The sequence below is a fragment of the Carassius auratus genome, chromosome 21 (genome assembly GCF_003368295.1).
Source record: "Carassius auratus strain Wakin chromosome 21, ASM336829v1, whole genome shotgun sequence".
In the NCBI taxonomy this organism is placed as follows: Eukaryota; Metazoa; Chordata; class Actinopteri; order Cypriniformes; family Cyprinidae; genus Carassius; species Carassius auratus.
Window position 1 is genome coordinate 3,437,528 of NC_039263.1, and position 26,655 is coordinate 3,464,182.

General features: G+C 37.9%; 1 protein-coding gene across 2 annotated transcripts in view; it reads left to right on the forward strand.

Moving 5' to 3' along the window:
* Positions 1-2,412: 2,412 nt before the first annotated feature.
* The window catches only part of LOC113038233 (serine/threonine-protein kinase 32B-like), a 51,929-nt gene continuing 27,686 nt past the window's right edge, over positions 2,413-26,655 (forward strand). Inside the window, exons 1-4 of one of the 2 annotated variants that reach the window (XM_026195509.1) lie at positions 2,413-2,632; positions 6,590-6,645; positions 8,599-8,750; positions 18,560-18,733. In XM_026195509.1, coding sequence (XP_026051294.1) covers positions 8,632-8,750; positions 18,560-18,733 — 293 coding nt within the window. In that variant the 5' untranslated portion in view covers positions 2,413-2,632; positions 6,590-6,645; positions 8,599-8,631. Of the gene's footprint in view, positions 2,633-3,741; positions 3,849-6,589; positions 6,646-8,598; positions 8,751-18,559; positions 18,734-26,655 lie in introns of those variants that run through there. The other variant, XM_026195510.1, reaches the window with a different exon arrangement.

Below are 26,655 nucleotides of genomic sequence, written 5' to 3' on the forward strand. Positions count from 1 at the left end.
TAAAGTGACATAAAAGTAGTTTATTTAATTGTAAATACACTTTTAAGATTTGAAGTATGTATTCAGTAGAATGAAGCATGCTTCTTTTTTCACAAGCGTTGAACGACACAAGTTTTTTTCCGTAAAAAAAGGCCAGCGTTGTCTGCAGCACCTTCATTCAGCAGCCATCGAGGCTTTGTGCATGTGATATAAGCTTATTAAGAAAACAAATGAACTGTATAAATGACACATATCTCCAGTCTTGATGATGCATTTCATACGAGTCATCACATACAGTGAATACAGGCTTGAGAGAATAAGAGCCAGTGATGTCCTGGAGAGAAGTATCTACAAACTAGAAAAGATATGTTTTCAAGACAAAAAATGCTGAAAAAAAGCCTTTTTTTAGATTTTAAAAATCCTTTAAGTTTGAATGCTATAAAGCAATGCATCTAAATATTATTGAGAAGCCAAATCTGATTATTCTGTCATATAATCTCCAGGAAAACACATTTAAAAACTGAACGCAACTAAATAAAAGGAGACTGAAGTTGAGTCGTGTGTCTCTAGATGGCAGCATAACGACTCCAGCAGATTTATTAGTGTGCTCTCGTCCTGAATAAACCACACTTCTCTCATTTAACAAAGACAGCAGCTCATCAGTTTAACTCTGGAGTGTTTTAACTCTGTGTGTAATCAGGGAGAGGTGAGCAGTGTGTTTGTAAAAGAGCTGTGTGTGCAACAGGCATCTAATCTAGTGAAGTACTCTGCTGTGCCAGGAGTGTGATGGCTGGATTCTGGGAGATCCTAAACAGGATTTCACTTTGGAGACTGATGACCCAGAGCAAATTCATTACTGCCTCGTGCCGAAAGACCAGACAAATAAATAAATAAATATAACATAATATATTTATATGCAAAAAATTCCATGGCATTGTCCTACACTTACACAAGTTTGGTCTACAATGAATGATGTGGCTATATTGTATTTTATTTTATTCTATTTTTACAATTACTGTATAATTACAATTATACATGCTATATACACATATACACTTTGGGTTGACTGTCTGTCTATCTACTGATGAAAACAATTGCATATTTTGATCATAAAATAAAATTTACCATGAAAAAAAAAACACTGAATTAAAAGGGAAATTTTGACGTATTTTTTTTATATACATTACAAAAATATACTCTGAAAAAGAATTATTAAGAATTAAAGAATTAGCAGTGAAAGCAGTATTGCACAAAAAGTATTTCAGCAAAAAGTGCTGATTTTGTCCCGAATATCACGAGTTTAAATGTGATTTTATTATACAACAGTTAAGTAAAAAAATATATATATTTATAAAAATACTATATTAGTATTTTATAGAGTTTTGATCAACTCTGCAGAGAAAATATTAGCTTTAAGCCACTGCAGAACTGTCTTGTGTCTCCGAGCAAACACAACAGGTGTTCAGTTTCTGAATGAATCCTCGTTCTGAAAGAATCAATGATTCAACAACAGATTCATAAAGTGAGCCGTTTACGTCATTTAGAATGAATCACCCGTTTGAACGAATCAATGAACGAATGACTCATAAAGACATTTCCCGCCACCTGCTGGCAGATTTAGTTTCATATTTAGAGTTTAATTACATTAAAAAGAAAGAAAGTAACTTTTTGAACAAAAATACTGAAATCTTTCTTAAATTATCCTCTTTTATTTTGTATAGCTTATGTTGGGCCATTGTAGCAAACAATATATTTTAAATATATCTTACTAAAGCTACAATGTGTAATGTCTTCATGGAACTTTATCATTTAACACAATAATGGCTTTAAATGGTCTTTTGTGCGTAGCTAATTTCACACTCAAATTTAATCTGCGATTATATTAACCTAATTCAATTAATTAATCGACACACCATGCCTTTAATTCGATTTTCTAAATTTGACAGCCCTAACTACAATATATATCATAATACCATGAATTTTGGATCATGAACACTAGTAAAATTACCAAAACTAAACTTGGCCTGTCATAAAAGGTTAAATAATCTATTACTTTTAAGAGACCGTGTACTTTGTATAATAACATGAAAATACAACTTTCTATTGTTTGTTTTCCACATGATTTTTTAATTATTATTATTATTATTTTTTTTGCAAATTGGTCACAGGACATTGATGAAAGTGTTTATTTTTTATATATATTTTATATATATTTTATATATATATATAGATTTATAATCCATTATAAACATGAACATTATGCATTAAACATTTTGTTACTCTTTAAAATGTATTAAAAAAAAAAAAGAATTCTTGAATAAATGAATAAAAGCCTCTGGGGACAGCAGCGTGCAAACAGAACTATATGAACCACACTGTGCATGAATAAATGACCCTCCCCAGCAGTGGGACACTTCCCTCATCCTCCTCACATCAGGTGTGTGTGTGCACACACGCGTTACGGCGCTTCTGTTCAGCAGCGGAGGACGTGAGCGCGCGAGACGTGTGTGTTCTGCATCAGTGTGTCACTGACTCCGGCTCTGCCAGGATCTCCTCTCAGCACTGCGGCGAGCACAACTTGTGTGGGATAGTCTCAGACTTACACTGCACCATCGCGTGCTCGAGCATTTCAACCCTCCTGCCATATAAAGCGGTAAGAGCCTGATTTATGATCATTTTATTATGTACGGAGTTCAGCTGCAGCTCTATACAACTCTTTATGCTACTGTAAACAATTACCAATAAACAACGTGTATGTATATATGTCTAGTATGACTTGCACACTGTCCTATTTGGTACTATTAAAAGTATTTTAATAGGGGCAAGTTGTCACTTTTTATGCAGATATATGTGTGTGTGTGTATATATATATATATATATATCTATATACATGTAGATAGATAGATAGATATACACTTTATTTAAGGAAAACTTCTCATTATTAACTAGCATTGCATATTACTAGCATATTGGCTACTTATAAATCACATATTAATTTATTATTTTTATACTAACTATTAATCGGCAGCAAATTAGGGGATAATTTTTTGCCAATTTCCTGTGTGGACATATCTTAAAAAAAAAGAGAGAGAGAGAGAGAGAGAGAGAGAGAAAATGTATTTTCTGCGAGAGTATCTAGTCCATTTATGAAATATTAGAATTGAATATTTCACAATATATATATATTTGGCTTTTGATAAATTATGAAACACAAAACAGTTCATGTTTTAGCTAGCAGAAATGAATTAAAGGTAACACTTTATTTTGGGGTCTCTTAACTAGTTTCTTATTAGCATGCATGTTACTAGAATATTAGCCATTTATAAGAAATAAATAAGCATATATTAATGCCTTATTCTACTTTCCCAATCCTACTCAACACCTAAATTTAACAACTATCCTACTAACTATTAATAAGCATCAAATTAGAGGTTTATTGAGGGGAAAAGTAGTTAACAGTGAATTAATGTTCCCTATTCTAAAGTGTTACCGAATTGATGAACTGTATTAAACAACACCAACAAACACAGCAAAGCATTTAGACAGTTCTGGTCTACACTGAAAAAAAAATCTATATCATTTTTTTTTAAAGATGTAGTAGCACTATACCAACAAAACTCATTTTATTGTTGAAAAGATAAATAATTGCTATTTTTAAAGGAATAATTGCAAGTTAGCACTTTATACAGAACAAAACCTCTTCTGTAGAAAACATGCATCTTTACCCTCACTCTTCACTCTGTCCATTCTTCAACAGAGGCATCAACCCTTACTAACAAACGCCGGGGATGTCTGTAGTTTAACCTCTTCAGGAGTCATGGGACTCGGTCAGTCCAGCAGGACACCGGTCAGGGACGACCCAGAGGACGGTGAGTGTGTTCAGGAACAACAAAACAAGAACTACATGAGCACGCTTTTCTTTTGATTCCTTCACCCAAACTTATTACTGTTAAAATGATTTATTTAAACATACATACACGTAGGTGGGTAGTTTATTTAATGATGAAATGTGTGATTTTTTTATGTTAAAAGACTGAAACTGTTATACACACATATAAACACATTTATTTGTTCGAGAATCCCAGTAGCATGAGTTTGGTGCAGTGCTGTCTTTATGAGTGTTGAGGGAAGACAAAATATGGCAAAAATGAAATTCTATCATCGTTTACTCCCGCTATGTTGTTTAAAATCTCTTTGACTTCCATGGTGTACAAATTAAGAAGCTCACCAGAATGTCTGCTCTTTTCTGTACAATGAAAGGATACAGTAATCAGGGACAGTCAACCTCTAAAAAAGACCAAAAAAACACTATTTAATATTATAATGAAGAGATAATGCATGATGTGCATTAAATGTGGAGACAAAGAACCAATCAGAATCGAGTATTCAGACTGACACTACAGTAAAATTGGCAGACCGATATATTCTTATCTATATCGTGATATAGACTCAAGTCAAGTCAAACTCTTTCTTTTTGTGTAATGAAGTTGATCATTTTCCCCAAGCTGTGTCTTGTAACCAATCACAACATGCCATGTAATACGTTTTAATGCAAGTAAAATGTATTTATGCACCGTGATTTAATAATCCTGACACAACAATCAAGGACAATTGTTTTTGAGATTGAGATTGCTCACTTTCAAACAGGATTTTTCCAAAGTAAACCCATATCAGAGGATCAGAAAGTCATTTACTGAGGTTTTCATAAATGTGTGTGTATGAGTAAAAGAAAGAGATGGGCCATCACAAGTACAGTTATAGCAATAGCAGAATGGCCCATTTTATAAAGCAATCTTATGGTTGTACAACAGACTCAATAAAACAAGCAACTGTTAAACTACATCTTTACATATCATTATGAACATGGGAGTAATGCTAGTATATGGAAAAATCACCTTCACAATGTAGGTGTGTTGTGTGTGTAGATCATTTGTCAATCTGATACAAAATTAGCTTTTGGAAAAAAATATGATAAATACAAAACATGCATTAAACCAAATCCAAATCATGTTTGAACAGCCAAAACAAAACAGAACTAATTTAACAAACATTACACGAATCCAAAACATGTCTGAAAAGCTAAATAAATAAATAAATAAATGTATGAAACAATTTCAAAAAATGTAGGAAAAGTTAAAAACAAAACAAAAAAATTATGAAACAAATCCAAAACGTGTCGGAAAAGTAAAAAAAAAAAAAAAAAAAAAAAAAAAAAAAAAAATTCTGAAAAGTCAAAACAAAACAAACACACAAAAATATAAAATGCATGAAATCAAATCTGAATAAAAACAGCTAAAACAAAAACAAACAAAAGACAAAAATGCATGGAACCAAATCTGATCTAATCAAAGAAGTTGTTTTATGCACACTTAGATTGATGTGACACACAGAAATATAATAAACAAAATACAAAATATTACACAATTATATTAAAAAAAAAAAACTTTGGCAAGAGAACATTGTTCTACAGTGACAAGAGTGAATAATGTTAGAGACGGTTCAGACTGATTATATTCTGTTTCATAGTGGAGCTCAAAATAATATTACGTTTAAACTCTGATGAAATCTGCTTTATTGCTTGCCATGTGAAAATATGTAAGATTGCTTAGAAAAGTCATTGCACAAGTTTTAATGAATAATGTTTGTCCTTTCCAAGCAAAACTAATAATTAAACAGCACTGATGGAGAGAAAAACCTTACCTCCATTTCTGCACACGTGTGGTTTATGAAGGTCTTGACATTTAAAGAAGAGCAGGTTCAACTTTTTATTAAGAGTTTGAGATCGTCAGGCATTTTTGAAGCCTTGATGTTTTGGTAATTGTTATGGACTCTGTGATAGGAGTGAGTTGTTAGAGATGGGGGCATTTACTATTTAGGACAGGAAGGAAGAATTCAATTTGAATAAATATACATTTTCCATTTGTTGCTTTACAGCTGTGTCCCTGATTTTGGAAACACTTTCAGATATTTCTAAAAGCATTTATGCTTTATATGTTTAATCATTCATATAAAAATATAGATTTGTAGATCTATTTAGAAGATGTTTCTTTTTTTTGGCGTTTCCTGAAATTTGTGCCAGTTAGACTGTTAGAATTTTGAGGAAACTCTTGCCAGTTTTGTGTTCAAAATGCAACATAAAAACTGTGAGCATGCTATATGAGTGTGAGACTTCTGATATAAAATACAATGATCATCGCTGGTCATTGACCAACAGAAGTAGGGACCATCGAGTGGCAGCCATCAAGCTGTAATTGCTGCTGACAGTGTACTCTAGACTGACTTGGACTGCAGTTTCAGATAGACGAGCTGTGAGAGCAGAGAGATGGGACGCGGTTCATTCACAGGTCACACGATGAGTTTGGATGCATTAGATGAGGAGTGAGATTCAGCTAAAAATGTCTTTTGGTGCAAACTAAACACATCATGCATTAATTTTGCAAACTGCACACCTGTTTCAATCAGATGTCCCTGTGTGTGTGTGTGTGTGTGTGCGTGCGTGTGTGTGTGTGTGTGTGCGTGTGTGTTCTACAGAAGAAAATAATGATTATCTTGTAATTTCATTGGTGTAATATACTGTACACTAATATATTTATTTATTGTCTCTCCACAGTCAACTTTGACCACTTTCAGATCTTGAGAGCCATTGGTAAAGGCAGTTTTGGAAAAGTAAGTTTTGCTTTATATTTACCACATAAACACAACAAAACAAATTAAAGCAGATGGTACTGAGTCCAAAGTGAATCTTTGATGATCTTCATTGATTCTGATGATACTGAACTCAAGAATAAGTATGTCAGTTGGACTTAAGATGGTTTATTACTACTATATTGACTTGATAGTATGGCAAGCCAACTGTTAACGTCTATTAATGCCCAATATTCAGTATGTTTAAATTCTTCAGCCAATGTTTTATTCTGGGATTCTATCTTTGTTGACTCTCCATTAGAAGTTTAAGTAAAAAACTCCAGTCATTTTAACTATAAAAGGGGAACATTTGTTTTTTAAAAACTGCATTATCCATTATGCTGTGAAAATAATTCTACCAATCAGAGAGTTGTGGACAGCAAATAAAGTCAAACGAGATCTTTAGCTCTGCCCAACCCATCAAGCACAGTAAATTATGTATATAGCAGTTGTTCAGCTGACTCTTAAAGGGCCTAAGTTAAGATCCACTAGGACTGAAGAATTACTGTCCCATCTTAAAACTACCATGCATATCAAGATTTTAGAAAAGGTAGTTTTATCCCAGTTAATGTCAAATTTCAGCTGGGTTTTAGGGAGTAGGTCACAGCACAAAGTCTGCACTTCTGAGAGTTGTAAATGATCTTCATATAATCAGCGATTCAGGTAATTCTGCAGCTCTGATTTAACATGATTTGAATGCAGCTTTTGATACAATAGACCACGTGATTCTCATAAAGAGCTTATCTTTCCAATAGAGCATTCTCACTGAAGTATGGTGACTTTGTTTCAACAAACAGCTCCAATAACCTGTGGGGTTCCTCAGGGTTCTGTTATTGGCCCTGTTTTATTTTCCTTGTACGTGCTGCCTCTGGGCTCATGTATTACCATCTGTATGCCGTTGTTATACACATTTAGTGGCCTAGTGGTTAGAGAGTTTGACTTCTAACCCTGGGTTTGTGTGTTCGAGTCTCGGGCTGGCAATACTATGACTAAGTTGCCCTTGAGCAAGACATCGAACCCCAAACTGCTCCCCGGGTGCCGCAACACGAATTCTGAGAATGGGTTATTATTTCACGCTTGCAATTAGTTCAGAATGTGGTGGCTAGGTTGCCTGCGAATGCTAAGAAAAGACAAAATATCTCTCCTATTTTGGCATCTCTCAGGTGGCTACCATTTTACTTCAGGAAAAAAAATAATTTTCTGTTGTATGTTTTTAAAGCAGTACATGCAATAGCTCCTGATAATGTCTGAGCTCATTACTTTTCATCAAAAATCTAGGCCTTTAAGATCAATTAATAAGTTGCTTCTGACTATTCCACAAACTCATTTAAAATGTAAAGGGGATCAGGACTTTGCTCTTGCCGATCAGAGGATTTGGAATAGTCTACTACACATTTAAAGCTGTTGTTAAAAGTTACTTCTTGTCATTAGTCTTTAAGGAGTTGGTGTAGTATATGTTGTTTTTAGTTGGATTGTTTTTTATGTATTGTATGTAGATGTATGCTGATTGTACAGCACTTTGGTCTGCAGTTTACTAACTTTAGTCAGTCACACTAAAGGGTAAAAAAAATCTAAATATAAAGAAAATCATCTTTAAAGTTGTTCTTAGCAATGCATATTACCAATCAAAAATTAAGTTTTGATATATTTATGGTAGGAAATTTACAAAATATTTTCATGGAACATGATCTTTACTTAATATCCTAATGATTTTTGGCATAAAAGAAAAATCTATAATATTGACCCATACAATGTATTGTTGGCTATTGCTGCAAATATATCTGTGTTACTTATGACTGCTTTGTGCTGGAACTATATATACAGACTTTAAATACTTTTTTTTTTTTTATTATCTTTGTGTCTACTAATAAGAATTTTAAGTTAAATGTTAAAGTTAAATATCCAATGGAAAAATGCATGCAATTTTTTTTTCAGGTATGCATTGTCCAGAAAAAGGACACAAAGAAAATGTACGCCATGAAGTATATGAACAAACTCAAGTGTGTGGAGCGCAATGAAGTGCGCAATGTCTTCAAAGAGCTCCAGATCATGCAGAACCTGGAGCATCCGTTCCTGGTCAATTTCTGGTGAGTTTCTCGAAGTCATTAAGTGATTCATCAGTGCTATACAAAATAACCTTGAATATTAACCTGTACAATTATTCAGTTTGTATGATGTGATCAGAAACGTGACCTTGTGATGTTTCAACAGCGTATAAGTAGCTGACTATGGATCAACTAAAGATGAATAAATAATGAACTTTAAAGGGGGGGTGAAATGCTATTTCATGCATACTGAGTTTTTTACACTGTTAAAGAGTTGGATTCCCATGCTAAACATGGACAAAGTTTCAAAAATTAAGTTGTACGTTTGAAGGAGTATTTTTGTTCCAAAAATACTCCTTCCGGTTTGTCACAAGTTTCGGAAAGTTTTTTTCGAGTATGGCTCTGTGTGACGTTAGATGGAGCGGAATTTCCTTATATGGGTCCTAAGGCACTTCTGCCGGAAGAGAGCGCTCCCGTATAGCAGAGCACTGAGAGCACAACAGACTTCACTGATCAGAGCGAGAGCGTCGCGAAATGTCACAAAAGGAGTGTGTTTTTGGTTGCCAGGGCAAGACAACCCTGCACAGATTACCAAAAGAGAAACAGCATTAAGGGACCAGTGGATGGAGTTTATTTTTACAGAGCATCAACGGAGTTGTGCAAGTGTTTGTGTTTGTTCCCTGCATTTCGCAGATGCTTGTTTTACAAACAAGGTCCACTTTGACGCCGGATTTGCACATCGTTTATTTCTTAAGGATGATGCAATCCCAACGAAAAAGGGTCCCGATCGTGTGTTGGAACCGCAGGCGGTGAGTAAAACTGCTTCAAATATCTCTGCCTCCTTGTTAGTGCGTCCGCCTCCCATCAGAGACCCGGGTTCGAGCCCCGCTCGGAGCGAGTCGTTGCTGCTGCTGCTCTCGTTCAGTTTCAGCCTCGGGATCTGATTCTGGATCATAAATAAACGGCTGAATCTGACTGTAAGCCATGGTTTGTTTTGGATGATGTTTTTTTCCTCACAGCTTCCAAACGCTCTCAACGCAAAAGCCTACTGGCGCTCGTGATTCTTTAGCTCCGCCCACACGTCACGCCTCCAGCAGCTCGTGTTTTTCCGGGAAAAATCGGTACAGACTATCTTTCTCTTATGAATATAATAAAACTAAAGACTTTTTGGAGTTATGAAGGATGCAGTACTACTCTATAGGTACTCAAGATTAACAGGATATTGAGTGAAAACGAGCATTTCACCCCCCCCCCCCCCCCTTTAACTTTAATGGTCACAACCCAAACTTATCACAACTTTATTTTATTTTTCTCAGCAATACGTTTAATGAAATTAAAAACAAAAGATGGCACTTTAATTCATTTGAAAGCCTAATAGATGTAGAATGGAATCTGTATGTTATGAACTGCATGTTAGCTCGCTTATTTTGTTTAAGAATATAATTTATATATTAATATTATAATTAAAATTTATTTATTTTTTCTTACAAGAAACTATGCTATTAACCACAGGTCGAGAGCTGCAGTTCCAATTGCACAATTGTTTTTTGCAGGAAGTCATTTGCAACAATAGCTTTTATCATTAACCAATGCAGTAAAAGAACTGGCAATATTTAACAGTTTCAAACGATTCTCTGTGCAGCATTCAGATATAGCACTAGTCTTTGCATCACAACTTAAAAAGAAAGCCTTATTACTTTTAATGAGATGTAGACAGGCCAGCTGAGACCACAGCCTTCTTTATATTTAAAGAGAAGAGCTCTCACACTACCTTCAGTCTCACGTGGAGTGTGTTTCCCTTAAGACTTCTGAATTCTCTTCTCCTGAAAAAACCAGAGGATAGCATTTAGCCTGCAGTTTTCTCATCTGAAAGCAAATGCACTTGATTAGCACACATGTGTAGATGTATTCTGATTGCATTATGTCATTTAAACTGGTTCTAAGAGGCCCTAAGCGCACTCAAGGGGAATCACTCTTTTCTCAGCAGTGTGCTTGTGCATGAAGTATAGCTTGATGAAGTGGGCTCGCACCTTATGCTTTCTCAGCACTGTGCTGTAATTTGGTCCCTCTTTGACAACGGACAAATAACGCCTGTCAATCAAAGCGCAGTTTAAAATCGATGTGACACGAGTCACGGTGGCATCCTAAGCAGGTTTTCATGCCATCCCTTTTCCCTGTCATTAGTAATTTATTAGATGTGTTCTTCTGCAATAGTGCAGGATCTCAGTGATGCCCTCAAATACGAATCAAACCGCCTCGAAGCCTCATTAGAGGATGAAAAATTCATGCCAAACTTCATGTTGTGGTAACACTTTAGAATAGGAAACACTTACTCAATATTTACTGGTATTGAGTAGGATTAGGAAATTAGAATAAGGCATTAATATGTGCTTAATTAGTACTAATAAATGTAAATAAATGCTAATAAGCAACTAGACCCTAAAATAAAGTGTTACCATTATTGTTAATTGAAACTAAAACCATATATCAAAAACATTTCATTACTTATGAACTAAAAAAAACAACAACAACAACAACAAAAAATGTGACCATTGGACAAGAAATGTTTATTGGGACTTTTTGTTTTCTATTGTCATGCATTTTTATAAGGCATTTTTCACTTTCAGTCCTCATTAACAATTATATATCACTTATAAATGATTATATACAAAATGAATACTACTTATTAAGACTGATGTGGGTTTTTCTTAATTGGTGAAATGTGCTTGTGGAAAAAATATGATCAGAATATCTTCTTGCCTAATAATTATGTGTACACTGTATATAAACATCAACATGACAAAATAAGTAAATAAATAAATACTACAACTTCAACTTAAAAAAAAGAAAGAAAAGAAAACAGAAGCATTTTTGACAAAAGTATGAGATTTGTCATTAACTAAAAGAAATCACTGCACTTTGAGCTCAATATAATGGCCATTTAACACTTAAAATATAGTTTTTATATTAATATTTCTATAGCACTTCAGTAAAAAGTGTTTTGCTGCAGAGTAGAGAGTTGTTTATTTTATTAAGAGAGCAATAAACATCAGTTTAGCCTATATGTGACCTGAAGGTGGCCAGCAATGTTTTAATGTCAGCTGTTCTAAAATAACATCACTGCATATTAATACTGTAGAGTCTCCTTATAAAGTCTGAGACCGTTCCCATCCCGTCTCTTGAAACATTAAGCAGTGAGATGAGAACATCTGCAGATTGTTGTTATGTTGCTCATAAAGCCTCAGGCTGTTCTATTTGTGTCCACACAGACTCGTGTCGAGTTCAGTCTCTGACAGATGGACATTTCCAGGGATCAGAGTAAAGCAGGACGCTTAAAAAAGGCGTTTCTGTTCTCCTACATTAATTCCTGCATTGAGAACGTCCACTTCCACAGCTGAGAAGTCCTTCACGAATATTAACTACACCCTCGTGAAAAAGAAGTATACTCAAAGTACTTCTGAAATAATAGACTTAACCTAATAGACTTAAGTGCATGTAATGTTTTTGGAAGATTAAAATACATGTGCTTTAGTATGTTAGTGAACATCAAAATAATTGTATTTCTTTAAAGCATGACAAATTTTTATTAAAACTTGGTTTCAAAGATACTTTTAAGTTTTTTTTTAAAGTGCACTTCTAAACTTGTACTTAAGTATCTTAAGAAACATGAAAGATTAGTTTTTTTTCAACTGCTTAGACACAGTCTTTACTTAAAGCTGACGCTCAAACAGCAGAAGCACTCGCCAGATCTGCAAAACCATACACTTATTCTCCGCCTTTGACTCTGTTTTAAATTTCATAAAACTCTTTTTGCAAAACACAACACACAATTCTACTGTGATATTTTGAATGCAGTGCTTCATTTAGCTAGATATGTGTGTCATTTTGCATTTTGTTTGCAATTCTTGGATTTGTGTGTAAAGTTAAAAAAAGAGGCAGTTTTGAAAATGTGGCTAAGCTGTTGAATAAATATGTTATGAAAAGGATTTGTAGATTAGTAAAGGTAAAAAAAGAAAAGCATTTATGTAAAAAAAGATAACTTTTGTAACAATATACTGTCAGGACAGATGAGGACCCAAGAGCGGAATGAGGTCTCTGGAGTTACCAGGATGGGAGCTGAAGTAAATCTGCGTTTTAATTCATCGAACGCCGCTTGGGCATCCGCTGACCAACGGAAGTTGATCCTGGTGGAGGTTAGCGCGGTCAGAGGGGCCGCCACCTGCCCGAAGTTCCTGATGAATCGCCTATAGAAATTGGCGAAACCCAGGAACAGCTCTCACCTTCGCAGGGTCCATGCGAATCACCCCTACCGAGATGATGTGGCCCAAGAACGAAACTGACTGAACGTGGAACTCGCACTTCTCCGCCTTAACTAACAGCTGATTCTCTAACAGCCGCTGAAGCACCTGTCTGACGTGCTGGACATGATCCTGAAAAGAAGAGGAGAAAATTAAGATGTCATCTAAATAAACAAAAACGAACCTGTCGATCATGTCCCTCAGCACGTCGTTGACAAGTGCTTGAAAGACAGCTGGAGCGTTGGATAAGCCGAAGGGAAGAACCCGGTATTCAAAGTGCCCGCGAGGCGTGTTAAACGCGGTCTTCCATTCGTCCCCCTCCCTGATCCGCACTAGATGGTAAGCATTGCGAAGATCCAATTTCGTGAAGAACTCGGCCCCCTGCAAGAGATCGAAGGCCGAAGACATCAGCGGCAGAGGGTACCGGTTCTTAACTGTGATGTCATTCAACCCCCGATAGTCTATACAGGGGCGCAGAGAGCCATCCTTCTTCTTCACAAAAAAGAACCCCGCACCGGCCGGAGAAGAAGAGGGACGAATAATACCGGCTGCCAGAGAATCACTTAAATACTTCTCCATCGCTTCGCGTTCTGGCGCGGAGAGAGAATACAGCCGCCCGCGAGGCGGAGAAGCCCCAGGGAGGAGATCGATGGCACAGTCGTACGGTCGGTGAGGAGGAAGAGATACAGCCCGGGACCTGCTGAAGACCGCCCGCAGATCATGGTAGCAAGCAGGAACTCGAGAAAGATCCGCCTCCTCCTCCTGTAGGGAAACAGAAACAGAGACCGGGGAGAAAGCAGACTGGAGACAATGTGTATGACAATACTGACTCCATGACAAAACTACATTGTCTGCCCAGTTAATGTTCGGCCCGTGGCGAACGAGCCAAGGATGACCCAATACCAAAGGGACAGATGGAGATTCACAGACTAGGAATCTAAGGTCCTCCCGGTGGTTCCCGGAGGCAAGAAGACTCACCGAATCAGTGATCCGCGAGATCTGCATAAGTGGCCTGCCATTGAGTCCATGAGCGACTATAGGTGACTGCAGGGATTGGATGGGTATATCCCGAACGCGAGCCCACTCCTCATCGATGAAGTTGCCCTCTGCTCCTGAATCAACGAGTGCTGAAGCCTTAAACAGAGTGTGTTTAGTAAACAGAGACACAGACAGAAAAGTGCGTGACCTGTGAGCAGGGGAAATGGCAGTACCACTCAGATTAACGCTCTGTGGCGAACGAGCAGCCTTAGCTGGACAGGAGTGAGCTTGGTGTCCTTGAGCCGCGCAATACAGACAGAGACCCTCCAACAGGCGGCGCTGTTTCTCCTTGGGCGTGAGGCGCAAGCGATCCACCTGCATAGGCTCACACTCCTCGGTAGTCTGGGATGGAGGGACGAACGTAACAGGCTCGGAGTCGGCTCGAACTCGACGGCGAAGCTCTCTCCTGGCGTCTATGCGGAGGGACAGGCTGATAACATCGTCCAAGCGTTCTGGAACCTCGCGGGAGAACAGTTCATCCTTGACTGAGTCATTGAGACCCTCTAAAAAGCGAGCGATAAGGGCCTCGGCGTTCCATCCACAGGTAGCGGCCAGGGTACGGAACTGCACGGAGTAGTCTGCCACTGAACGCCTGCCCTGTTGAAGGCGCGCTAACAGTCGGGATGCCTCCTTGCCGAAAACAGACTGATCAAAGGTCTTGACCATCTCCTCCTTAAAGGAACTGAAGTCCGAACAGCACGCGGCCTGTGACTCCCATACCGCAGTCCCCCAATCACGTGCTCTACCAGAAAGCAGGGATATGACATACGCCACCTTGGAGACATCTGACGCGTAGGTTCGAGCTTGAAGGGAAAACACCACCTCGCACTGAATAAGGAAAGCTTTGCAACTAGTAGGCTCACCGGAATACACGGGGGGGTTGTTCACTCTCGGCTCAGAGGAGGAAGCGGACGGGAGAGGCCCGGGAGGCGGAGAAGGGAATTCCTGACGAGTGAGACGATCGAGACGACCCACTAGATCCGTGATCTGAGCCGACAAGGCATCCACAGAGTGACGGGTGGAAGAGAGTTCCATCTCATGACGGCCCAGCATCGCTCCTTGATGCTCCAAAGCCGCCTGCCAAGTCGAGTTCTCCGCTGGGTCCATTCTTGGTCAGTGTGTGGTGTCAGGACAGATGAGGACCCAAGAGAGGAATGAGGCTGGAGAACAGAGTTTTATTTCAGAGGGCGACTTAACGTCAAAAACAAAACAAAATAAAACAAAACCCCTCAAGGAGGGGAGAAAAAGTCTTGACTTCACGCTGCTCAGCGGGCAGGTCGAGCGCTCAGCCTCCGCGAACGCCAGGAGAGAGGGAGCAACAAATCCAACAACGGCAGGCAGGAGAATAGTCGGGCAGACAAGGGGTCAAGCGAGGTGCAGACAGGGCTGAGAACGGCGGGCAGTATCAGAGTCAAAAACAGTCCAGATCGATAACCAGAAGACCGAAATCCTCTGAGGGCAAAACACAGGTTACACTAACTGGGCAGACAAACCAACCAGCAAACTGACCAGAACAGGACAGAACCGAAGCCAAAAGGTCACAGAACACACTGACAAGGAAGGGTGAAAACCAAGCAGAATAAATAGGGTGAGTAATGAGATAAAGGGAACAGGTGAGTAATGAGATAGAGGGGGAACAGGTGCATCAGACAAGCCGCAGCCTAGATTGCAAAGCGAGATCAGCTGGCGCTAGGGCGAAGGGAAGAAAATCCAGAAAAATATAAAAAAATCAGAGAGAAGGAAAAAAAAGAAAACAAAATGAAAACAAGTGTAGAAAAATGAGTAGAAACGAAAAAATAAATATAAAAACGAACGAAGTAAGAAAAAGGAAGAAAAAAGGACAGATCATACCCGAGTCCTGACATATACACTACCCTTCAAAATCTTAAGGTCAGTAATATTTTTCTTTCTTCTTTTGAAAGAAATTAACATTTTATTCAGCAAGGATGTGTTGAATTGGTAAAAAAGTGATAGACTCATTGTTAGAAAAAAATTCTGCTTTGAATAAATGCATGAATCCTTTTTATTCATAAAATAATCCTCAAAACAGTATAACAGGTTCCAAAAAATATTAAGCAGCACAAAAATTTCCAAAAATCATCATATTAGATTGATTTTTGAAGATCATGTGACACTGAAGACTGGAGGAATGATGCTGAAAATACAGCTGCACATCACATAAATGAATTACATTTGAAAGTATATTAAAATAGAAAACAGCTGTTTTGAATTGTATTCATATTTTACAATGTTGCTGTTTTATTTGATGTATTTTTGATCAAATAAATGAAGCCTTGATGAGCAGAAGAGACTCTAAAAAGACATTACAAATATTACTCCCAAACTTCTGAACAGCTGTTTGTGTGTGTGTGTGTGTGTGTGTCTGTGTGTGTGTGTGGGTTTGTTTGTTTGTTTGTCTGGGTTCCAGCATGATGACGAGACAACCCTGTCTTTGTGAGAGCTCTGTTAACCAGTCATTTTTCAGATATGAATGGAAGGGCACATCAGCAGGCAGCAAGTATGTAAAATCAATGCTGCTTTGCTGAATGGTTTCTCAAATGAGTGTAAAATTAGTGTTTGCTGATGTAGAGCTCCTGGGAGTGTCAGACATTGATTGACCGATGGGTTACTGAGGCCACAAGCAGAAGCTCAGACCTGCCAGTGGGAGATCTTTCTCTGAAACAAGCAAACAGCAAAACACCTTAAGTGCTTTTCTATGACTGAGGTTTGGTACTTTCGCTTGCTTTGGCTTTATGACCTTAAATAATAGCTCAACAAGTCTTCTTTCCTTTGTTGACATTTTATAAGCTGGAAGCTGGAAATTTGGGTGAGACATATTCCCTTTTTAAAGGGGATTAAAAATGAAAACGTACTCCCCCTCAGTCCATCCAATATGTATTTTGTTTCTTCATCAGATTTGGAGAAATGTGTCATTCCATCACTTGCTCGACAATCCTATGCAGTGAACGGGTGCCGTCAGAATGAGAGTCCAAACAGCTGATGAATACATCATAGTAATCCACACTACTTGAGAAGACCAAATCCTAATCCTTAATAATGCTTCCTGCATTGAAAAAGTAATCTGGTCTGAACCAGGAGAGAAATCTGCACAGTTTAAGCACCGTTTACAAGCCAAAGCGGTCCAAAACAGCATTATTATGGATTATGAACTTCTTAAAGGGGTCATCGGATGCCCACTTTGCACAAGTTGATATGATTCTTTAGGATCTTAATTAGAATTCTATAACATACTTTGGTTAAAATTGATCAGTGTTAGTGTAAAAAACACCTTTTTAAACCTTTCAAAATCAGTTATGTTTTCAGCACGCCATTTTAGTCCATGTTGCTTTAAATGCTAATGAGCTCTGCTGACCCCGCCCCTCTTTTCAGTGCGATGACAACCAGACTGTGATCTTCAGACGCAAAACTTGCTAACTAGCACATTACTAGGAAAGGCAATTTGCAAAGATTTATGAAAATCCCTTGCACTCACTTCTACTGTATATTTTCATTATAACATCCAACAACAAAGATGGCCTTGTCAATCAAACATTGTGGGAGGGGCCTGTTTTATCGTCACCCATTCACTGCAGAGCATCCTTTGCTGAGACAGTGATGCAGTGACACACCTCTCCAAATCTGATGAAGAAACAAACTCTTCTTAATCTCGGATGAGCTGAAGGGGCGTCAATATTCAAATACTCATTGTTGGGTGAACTATTCTATTAAATAGCCAATAGGCTCAGAGCTCTTACATGATTATTATATAATATGTATATTGTTGTGCTTTTGCCGGCCTGGTGATTCTCTTTTGATCCCTCTCACTAACAAGGCCTTTTCAGCCACAGATCTGTTGGTCACTGGATGTTTTTTGTTTTTCTGCATTAGCTGTAAACTCAACACTGTTTACAGTGCGTTAAAACCCAAGATCAGCTGTTTCTGAGATACTCAAACCACCTCGACTGCCACCAACAATCATTCCACAAAGTCACTTAGATCACATTTCTGCCCCAACAGCCCTTATGAAACAAAAATATATTGCAATATATTGGAAAATATAATGTATCTTATATATATTAATATTTTTCCAATATATTGCAATATATTAAAAGCGGCAATCATTTGTATATTTTGCAATATATTATATAATATATGTATCATCAATATATTATTAAATGTATTCAAATATATTAAATATTAGAAAATAAAAAGGGAAAATAATATATTACAATATATCACAATATATTTTAAGAAATATATTGGTAAATATATTTTCCTTTCGTAAGGGAGAGATTGAGTTGCCACCTCATGATTGGCTGAGCAGATATTTGCATTAACAAGCAGGTGTATCGGTTGTACTAAAATAGCTGGTAATCTAACAGTAATCCTACTAAAATAGGCATCTTCAAATTGCAAGTCAAACAAATACATGTGATAGACTCCAAATTACACATGTATATTAATATGAATTATGAAGAAAGATGATAACTCACTGTAATCATTTGTCTAACGCAGGTACTCGTTTCAAGATGAGGAGGACATGTTCATGGTAGTTGACCTGCTGCTGGGAGGAGATCTGCGTTATCATCTACAGCAGAACGTGCACTTTACAGAGAGCACAGTCAAGCACTACGTGTGTGAAATCGCCCTCGCTCTGCACTACCTGCGCAACAAACGCATCATCCACAGGTAATGACTACATGAAGCTTTTACAAATCCATTAATGCAATTAAAGTAAAAAGGAACACATAATAATAATAAAAAAAGTCTCATGCACAAGCATTAGTTAGATGCTGATATACTGTACTGTTTTCTATGTGTGGCCTGGTTTGCTTATATAGATACAAACAATAGCACTGTTGAGTTTGTAGATTAAATGTGGTATATGGTTAACATTACAGCATAAATTACAACAATACAACAATACAATAATTTGTAATGTTTTTAAAACAAGTTTTTATTTTTTTATTTTAAGTTTGTTCACTTTTCTGCTAAGCATTACTAAGAATGAATTAATGCAGAAAGTACATCATGAGGTAAAATTGCAAGTGTTCGGAGATAGTTCATGTCCGCACTGTGAGCGCATGACCATGGCAATGCTGCGATCGCCTCTCTGCTTTCTTAAATTGAAAATATGAGAATCCTCTGTCACTTCCTGTTCTGGTTTCTCTGCCACAAGCAAAGGACTCCCATCTAGTGCTTTGGGAGATCTGAAGATTAAAGGAAGGGCCTCTCTGCCGGGCCAGCCCCCACAGACCTCTTACTCTTCCCGAATTGCTTGTCCTGTGCGGCTCCGGGATGATTATGCTGACTTGCTTCAAGGTGGCCCCAGCATTTCATTCGGTGCATCGCTTTAGAATTAGATGTTGATAACAGCATCGGTGGATGGGCTATCGTCCTCTGAGAATGAAGATTCGCTGGGGCTGTCCCCCTCGGGTGGTCACCACCACCAAATCAGACCATTTGACAGCCATGCTTGCCCAGGCAGCCATAAGTAGTAGGGCTGGAGTTGTCCCATGCCCAGTCCCGAGACCTTGCAGCTGAACAATTGGTTTCTCGACACAGGGCATGACTCACGACCGCATTCTGCCCCACGTCCTTTCTTCTCAGAGATGCATGACTAAGTAATGAAGTCATGGATGGCACCTTTTACAGCCAGAAGCCACTCGTCTCCTTCCTCCGTCCTCGCTACCCTCGATGGCGGGGTGGCTAGGGTGTACATGGACATTGCCCAGGTGGAGAGAGCAGTTGTTGTGCACCTGTGCCCACAAAACGCCGCTACTTTGAGGAATCTTCCTCATCTCCCATCCAAAGCCTGTAAGCTCCCCTGGAGGAGAGCAATGTGGAGAATCTTTGGTTCTGTTTCACAATTTCAAAGAGCAATTTTCTTTGCCTCCAGGTTGCCAGGCTCATGGGTTGACAGTGAGCGATGCACTGCCTCCTCACTCTCGCCCACGATGGCCCTATTGCCAACGGCCACAAGATTGCGGTTCAGGGATGCAGCACCTTCTCACACATCTCTGGCTGGTCCCTCCAGGGATACGGGGAGTCCTGCTGTGTTGAGTCAGAATTCAATACATTCCATGCCATCCAGCACAACCCGCTGCTCCATTTCGGGTTTGTCTATTGTCCCTTTGGTGCCACTCACATGGAGCTTGGATGCGTGGCTTGAGCTACCCAGCCCATCCCTTTGGCTCATTCAGATAGTTCGAATTGGCTACACGATTCAGTTTGCCAGGTGACCCCCCCCCCCCCCCCCATTTTCAGTGCCATTTTTGAGATTTTGGTTGTAGCTTGAGATGCCCCTGTCCTGTGCAAGGAGATTGCTGTCCTACTGACAATGTATGCAATCGAGTTGGAGTTTTACAGCCCTTACCCCACTGTGGAAAGTGGGCATCAGGATCCTCCACTATCTTGATGACTGGCTCATCATGGACCACTCGTGAGAACAGTTGTGCGATCACAGGGACCTAGTGCTCAAGCACCTCAGCCAGGCAGGGCTTTGGATCAACTGGGAAAAGAGCAAGCTCACCCCTGTGCAGAAAATCTCTTTTCTCGATATGGAGTTAGAGTCATTGACTATGATGGAGCATTTCAACAACAAGCCAGCCCAGTCAGTCCACATTTCAGGGGAGCTCAATCGTAACGCCAATGCACTCGCATGACAGCTTACTTTCCCTGGACAGTGTCAACTCCATCCCCAAGTGGTGCAGCTGATCTAGAGTCGATTTGGCGAAGTTGAGGTGGACCTGTTTGTTTCTCAGTGAGTCCTCCCACTGCTTTTTATACTATTCCCAGACCAAGGCCCCCCTTGGCATGGATGCATTGGCACACAGCTGTCCTGGACTTTACATAAGAAAGTATTTCCCCCAGTGAGCCTTCACGCACAGACACTATGCAAGGTTGAGGAACAGTTCTTGCTAATTGCACCTTACTGGCCCACCCGGACCTGGTTTCCAGAATCAGAATGAGCTTTATTGCCAGGTATGTGAAAGTGAAAAAGAGAACACACCCCTTTTGTTCATTTTGAGCCCTAAATATTTACAGTAAGACATTAATGAACATTTTTATTTATATACCTCCAATACATTAAAAGTATCAGACATCAGTATATACTTCATTATTGTATCCAGAATATCTGGACTAAATCTCACTTACTGAAGAGCCAAACTTTCTGGAGAATTCTGGACAAATGTGCTGTTGTTTCATCCCACACAGACACATGAGATGAAAGATAATCAGGCCAAAGGAAAGAGTTAATTGCTGTAGACAGTAATAATTCATCAACAGCCTTATTATGAATTAGAGAAATTCAGGAGATGACTTAATCTCTGTCCAGCAGGATATACTTCTCTGTAATGAATATAACCAATGACTATGCTTTTAATGCATGCAGGTGATATGCTGGTTAGAACATGGACATTGTTCACACTTCTCTCAAATCATTTTCATTTGTTTGTTGGCTTTAGACAACGTTCTGTCCATACAGTGATGGAAGCTGTAATGTCAGTGTCCAAAATGACTTTCTCACTCATTCAATTAAAATAAATTCAATTAAATTCAAGTTTATTTGCATAGCGCTTTTCACAATGCAAATCGTTGCAAAGCAGCTTTTTCAGAAAATTAAGTTTCTACAATATATTTAGTAGTAGCTTATCAGTAGTGACTGTCAAATTGATGAACATATGGCAGAAATGTACAGTAAAATTCAGTTAATGACGTAATCAAACAGACGATGAACATTCTTAACAGCAATAATCATATGTTGCAATCAAACTTGTATCAAAACTTGGTAGTTCATGTTGTTTCAGGGTTGGCATCATCTCTTCTCAGGAAGAAGCTTGTATAATTTTGACTTCCCGTGGCAGAAACAGAGAAGCAATAGAGACATAATTAGCAGAGCTGCATTTGATCAGATACACCTTACAGTACAAGATTATGAGATGCTTTATTTGAATGCTTGGCCAAAGAGTGTTTTTAATCTAGATTTAAACAGATCAAGTTCTTTCTGAACCCTGAGCGTTATCAAGAAGGCTATTCCAGAGTTTTGGAGCCAAATCCGAAAAAACCTCTACCTCCTTTGGTGGACTTTGCTATCATAGGAACTACCAAAAGTGTTTCTTGGTGTTATGTATCAAATCTCAAGTTAAATGTTTAAAAAAACTAAAGAAATGTGAATTGATTTTAGGAAAGAGCCTCAACATGTGTGACCATTATTAAAGGGGAGCAGATCCAGAGGGTAGATGAGTATAAATGTCTTGTAGTTGTTTTAGATCACTGAAGTGAGATAAATGGACTGATTCTGTGAACAAAAAGGCCAGCAAAGATGTTTGTTTCCTTTGGAAGATCCATTGTTAAAGGTTATTTTATAACTCTTTTATTGAAAGTTTATTGACCTCTTTCTACAAAAAAAAAAAAAAATACAGGAAAACTGTAAGTACTGCAAGTAAATAACTTGCTATCTCTGGGATGGGTTTACAACAAATTTATCTGACTAGATGTCTTGGTAAAGCTATAAAAATTATTTCTGATAATAGTCTCCCACTGTATAATGACTTTGAGCTTTTGCCTTCAGGTAGAGAGATGTTCTCTAAATGAGCAGGTCTAATTTAGTATTTGGTATTTTTTTACTAAGTTCTGTGAAATTTGTATTGTACTACAGTGAAATTTATGTTTTATTGTCTTTTGTGAGAACTGCATATTAAAGTCACTGGAACTAAATTTTCCCAAGGGGATGAATAAAGTTATTTACAAATTAAGTCAATGGTTTGTTAATAGTGATAGCTGGACATTAAAGGTGCTACAGAATGCAAACATCACTTTTACTGTATATGTTGTTTGAACATAGTTCTGTGGCCGCAGTGTGTGGAAACAACCAGCCTATATGGTAAAAATCCATCCACTCATTGTTTTATAATCCCAATAAATCATAAACATGATTTTTACACTAGCAGTTCCTTCCCATTTGTGACCTATTAACTTATGTCATATACACAGCCCTGGGGAAGTTTCCTGGTACAAGTGTTCCGGGGAATTTCGGTGGAAACGCGGCATATGGCATATACACAGCCCTGAGTGAGAAGCTGCAGTCCACCATTACTGTTCTCTCACTGTAGCTGCTGGAGATACAGTGTCAGCGCCAATGAGAAATTAAAAGTGTCTTGTGTTGGGATGTACCAACGGACATAGGAGTCTCCATAGAACGCTGAGGACATGGTGGTTAACTTTCATTTTCGAAGTAAATGTCCCAGAAAAAAAAAACGTAAAAGTATTATACATTTGTTCTGACTTTTTACACCGGACTGTCTCACAAACAAGGGTCAGTTCAGCGCTGGAGTTGAGCAAAGATTGCTTCTTAAAGAGGGATCAATACCAATGCTTTGTACACAAGTGTCAGGGTTGCCAGGTTTTCACAACAAGACCTGCCCAATTGTTTCTCAAAACTAGCCCAATCACATATTGAGGGGGATCTCACAGGAAAAAATTGCATTCCGTGAGGTAAAATACAAGTTTTAGGTGGGATTCCCATGGTAAAATTAGCATTTTAGGAGCATAATATCACATTACTGGGGTAACCTAGTAAAACCACAGACTTGGCAACACTGACTGCTCCACACTCATCTGAAAAGGGAGGCAGGAGCAGCAGCTCACTTTCATTTTAGGGGAAAAACACAAATAACAGAGTGCTTTGGCTCATACCCTAAAAGTGGCAATTTCAATAAGTTATAAAAAAAAATATTTGTCGGGTATTTTGAGATATTTGAGAAACTTCATATTCACACTCTGGGGACATCAGAGAACAATTTAAAATATTGTATCAATGCATTCTATGACACCTTTAAAATAAAGTTTGACAGTTTTTGTTAATGATAACATACTCTATTGCACAAGCAAAAGCCTTTAACTTTAACTACAGCACTGACTCTTGTACCTTATTTAATTACACTAAGTTTAGCCCACTAACTAGTCCTGTTATGTTGTCTTAATAGCAGTACTGTATGTTGTAATACAGTATCTCTTATACCACATGAGGAACAGCACATGTGTTTATCAGCCTCCAGTGCATTTCCGTTCCTCATGGAAGATCTCCCATGAGATGGACACCCCTGTTCCCACTGCGCTCCTGAGACGAAAACAATACACCCTGGTTTTTTTCTCACCGCTACTTGAATTATTAACGCTAGTATAGCTGCTCAGTTAACAGATCTTAAGAGATGAGGCTCTTCAAAACAGGATGTGGCAGATGAGTGAGAAAGACCAAAACATTCACTAACAAATCCATTCTTCATTTTGCACTATTCAAATGGGATTCGTTTTCTAAACTGATGTTTGAGTTGCGTTTATGATTACAAGAAAGTCGTGCAAACTCATTAAGAGAATTCACACTTAATGTATATATTAGATCAATTATATACTTCATAATCGGATGAGAACTAAACTTGAACTGAGCTGAATTTCATTGAGATGGCTGAGATGCAACATCAACACTTTTTAGCGAATTGAACTGAATCAACATTGAACTGGCCTGAGTCATATTAAAGTTTATATGAAATCCGAATAAAATCAAAACACTAACTGCACTTTTTTAGTGCATGTTGAATGGCATTTGCCTTTCACATCCAATTTATCAGTACGAAACAAAACACTAGAAGAGACAAACTGTTAGTTAGCAGCAGCTCTTTACTATAAAAACATGCTAAAACCACAAGCTATTTTAGTGAGAGATGCCAAAGAAGAGTGTAACCTAAAAAAAATATATAAAATATAACAGAGACTTAATTTACAGATAAAAGAACAACAAAAGATGCATGTAAATCAATCATACAAGTTAATTTTGTCATAATTATGTCAACAGCCTATTTTTACACTCCTGAAATTTCTGTGTGCGGTTTGCCATATTTTTGTATAGTTTAATTTTTTATCATTTTAAATGGTTTATTTAATAGGTTCTTGATCTTATGATTTAAAATAATAATAATAAATACATGGAAAGCAAAGTGTTTGCTCTTTTAAACATATCTATATATTTATGAGATAAAAATAGCATAAAACGAGTGTGCATAGATATTGCATGTCATGCCTACAATTGTCCTTTTTATGCAAACCCTGGTTTGTATAAAGTTATTGTTTGCAATGTTTATTGGCTTTGTTGTGCAATAAATAAACAGTCCAAAAATGAATGAGATATAAAAAAAATGCATAATTAATCCTCAAAAAACATAAAAAAAATCTGAGGGTATCATAACTGAAAAGCTGCATTAAGATGCCTGGTGTGTGTATGAAAGGTGTTGGTTATTAAATGTTTTTTGTTTGGTAATGTATGTTGACTGTCCTCTCACACAGAGCGACAGCTGTCAGCTTGAATCAGCTCAGTCTGACACCTGCAGATCAATCTGGAGTTGATGTGCTTTACAGCCTCAGAGCCATTTGTTTTGCTCTCTGCTTGTGTTTATTTGAGTATTTGAATGAATAGTTAACAGTATGACACTTCTCATTTTGTTCTTAAGATATGCAACAGTTCCAGCTGAGGTTGATATCTAGTCAAGTTTCATTTCTGCTTTCAAATTGAAATTGCTTTTTTTTTTTTTTACTGAGAAAACATGATTTCATTTGCATATATTTAAGTTTTTTTTATTATCTATTATGGCCCCACCTCCACATAATTAGTACATTAATAAAAACCATAATTCACCGTAATTCAATACATAAGCAGACTCATGTTCTGTCTGCATATGTTTTGGAGTATTTTTGTTGTCTTTGTGTCAACACGCTTCTGTTTATGTTTACTAGCATCTGCTTTTAGAGGATTCTTAACTGTTTAATGCACCATATGGTCATATAATTTACTTATTATAGGCATATACCTTATACCATCAACCTGCCAGGGACTGCAGATGAAAATGAGTCTTTATGGCCAAATCTGGCACATTTTCATAACTGGCTGAGTGCTCATGTCAATTAAATCCCTTTTTGAATAAATAATAAAAAGATGGCTTGTATACTGCTTGATAATTAATAGATATATGTTACGTTTAAGTATGGGGTAGAGATTGAGATCTAGAATATGATCATGCAAAATAAGACATTAATATGTGCCTTTTAAGTATAAAAAAACAGCCAATATGCAATGTCTAGAGTTAACAGTGAAAATATTGGTTGGGTATTTTAATCATGGAGTTGGTTGTATTAGACAAAAGGCCAGTAAAGGGTAACACATGTCCAGCTTAGTCCAGTTAATCTGAAAATCAGCCATCTCTCTTCATCAAGCACCACTAGCAAACATTGAGGTTTATTAAAGCACTTTTGTGTCGGTGTCCAGCTGTCCCTCTGTTCCTCAGCAGGGATCTGGTGACCAGGAAACCAGCTCACTTACAGCGCTCATCATGATATGTGATGTAATGAGGCCATTAGATCCTGCTAATAGGTTGTTGGAGCAGTCAAGCGAAAGAAAAGGTGGTGGATGGCTTTGGGTGGTCAGATAACACTGCCACTGAGCTCTTAGAAAGGCCAGGTGTGTGAGGTGTGGAGGAAGAACTCATGCTGACTTCCCATGTCACTTTTATAACCGCTGAATCGACTCCTAGAGGTTGTAGATAATATTGACAAGTAAT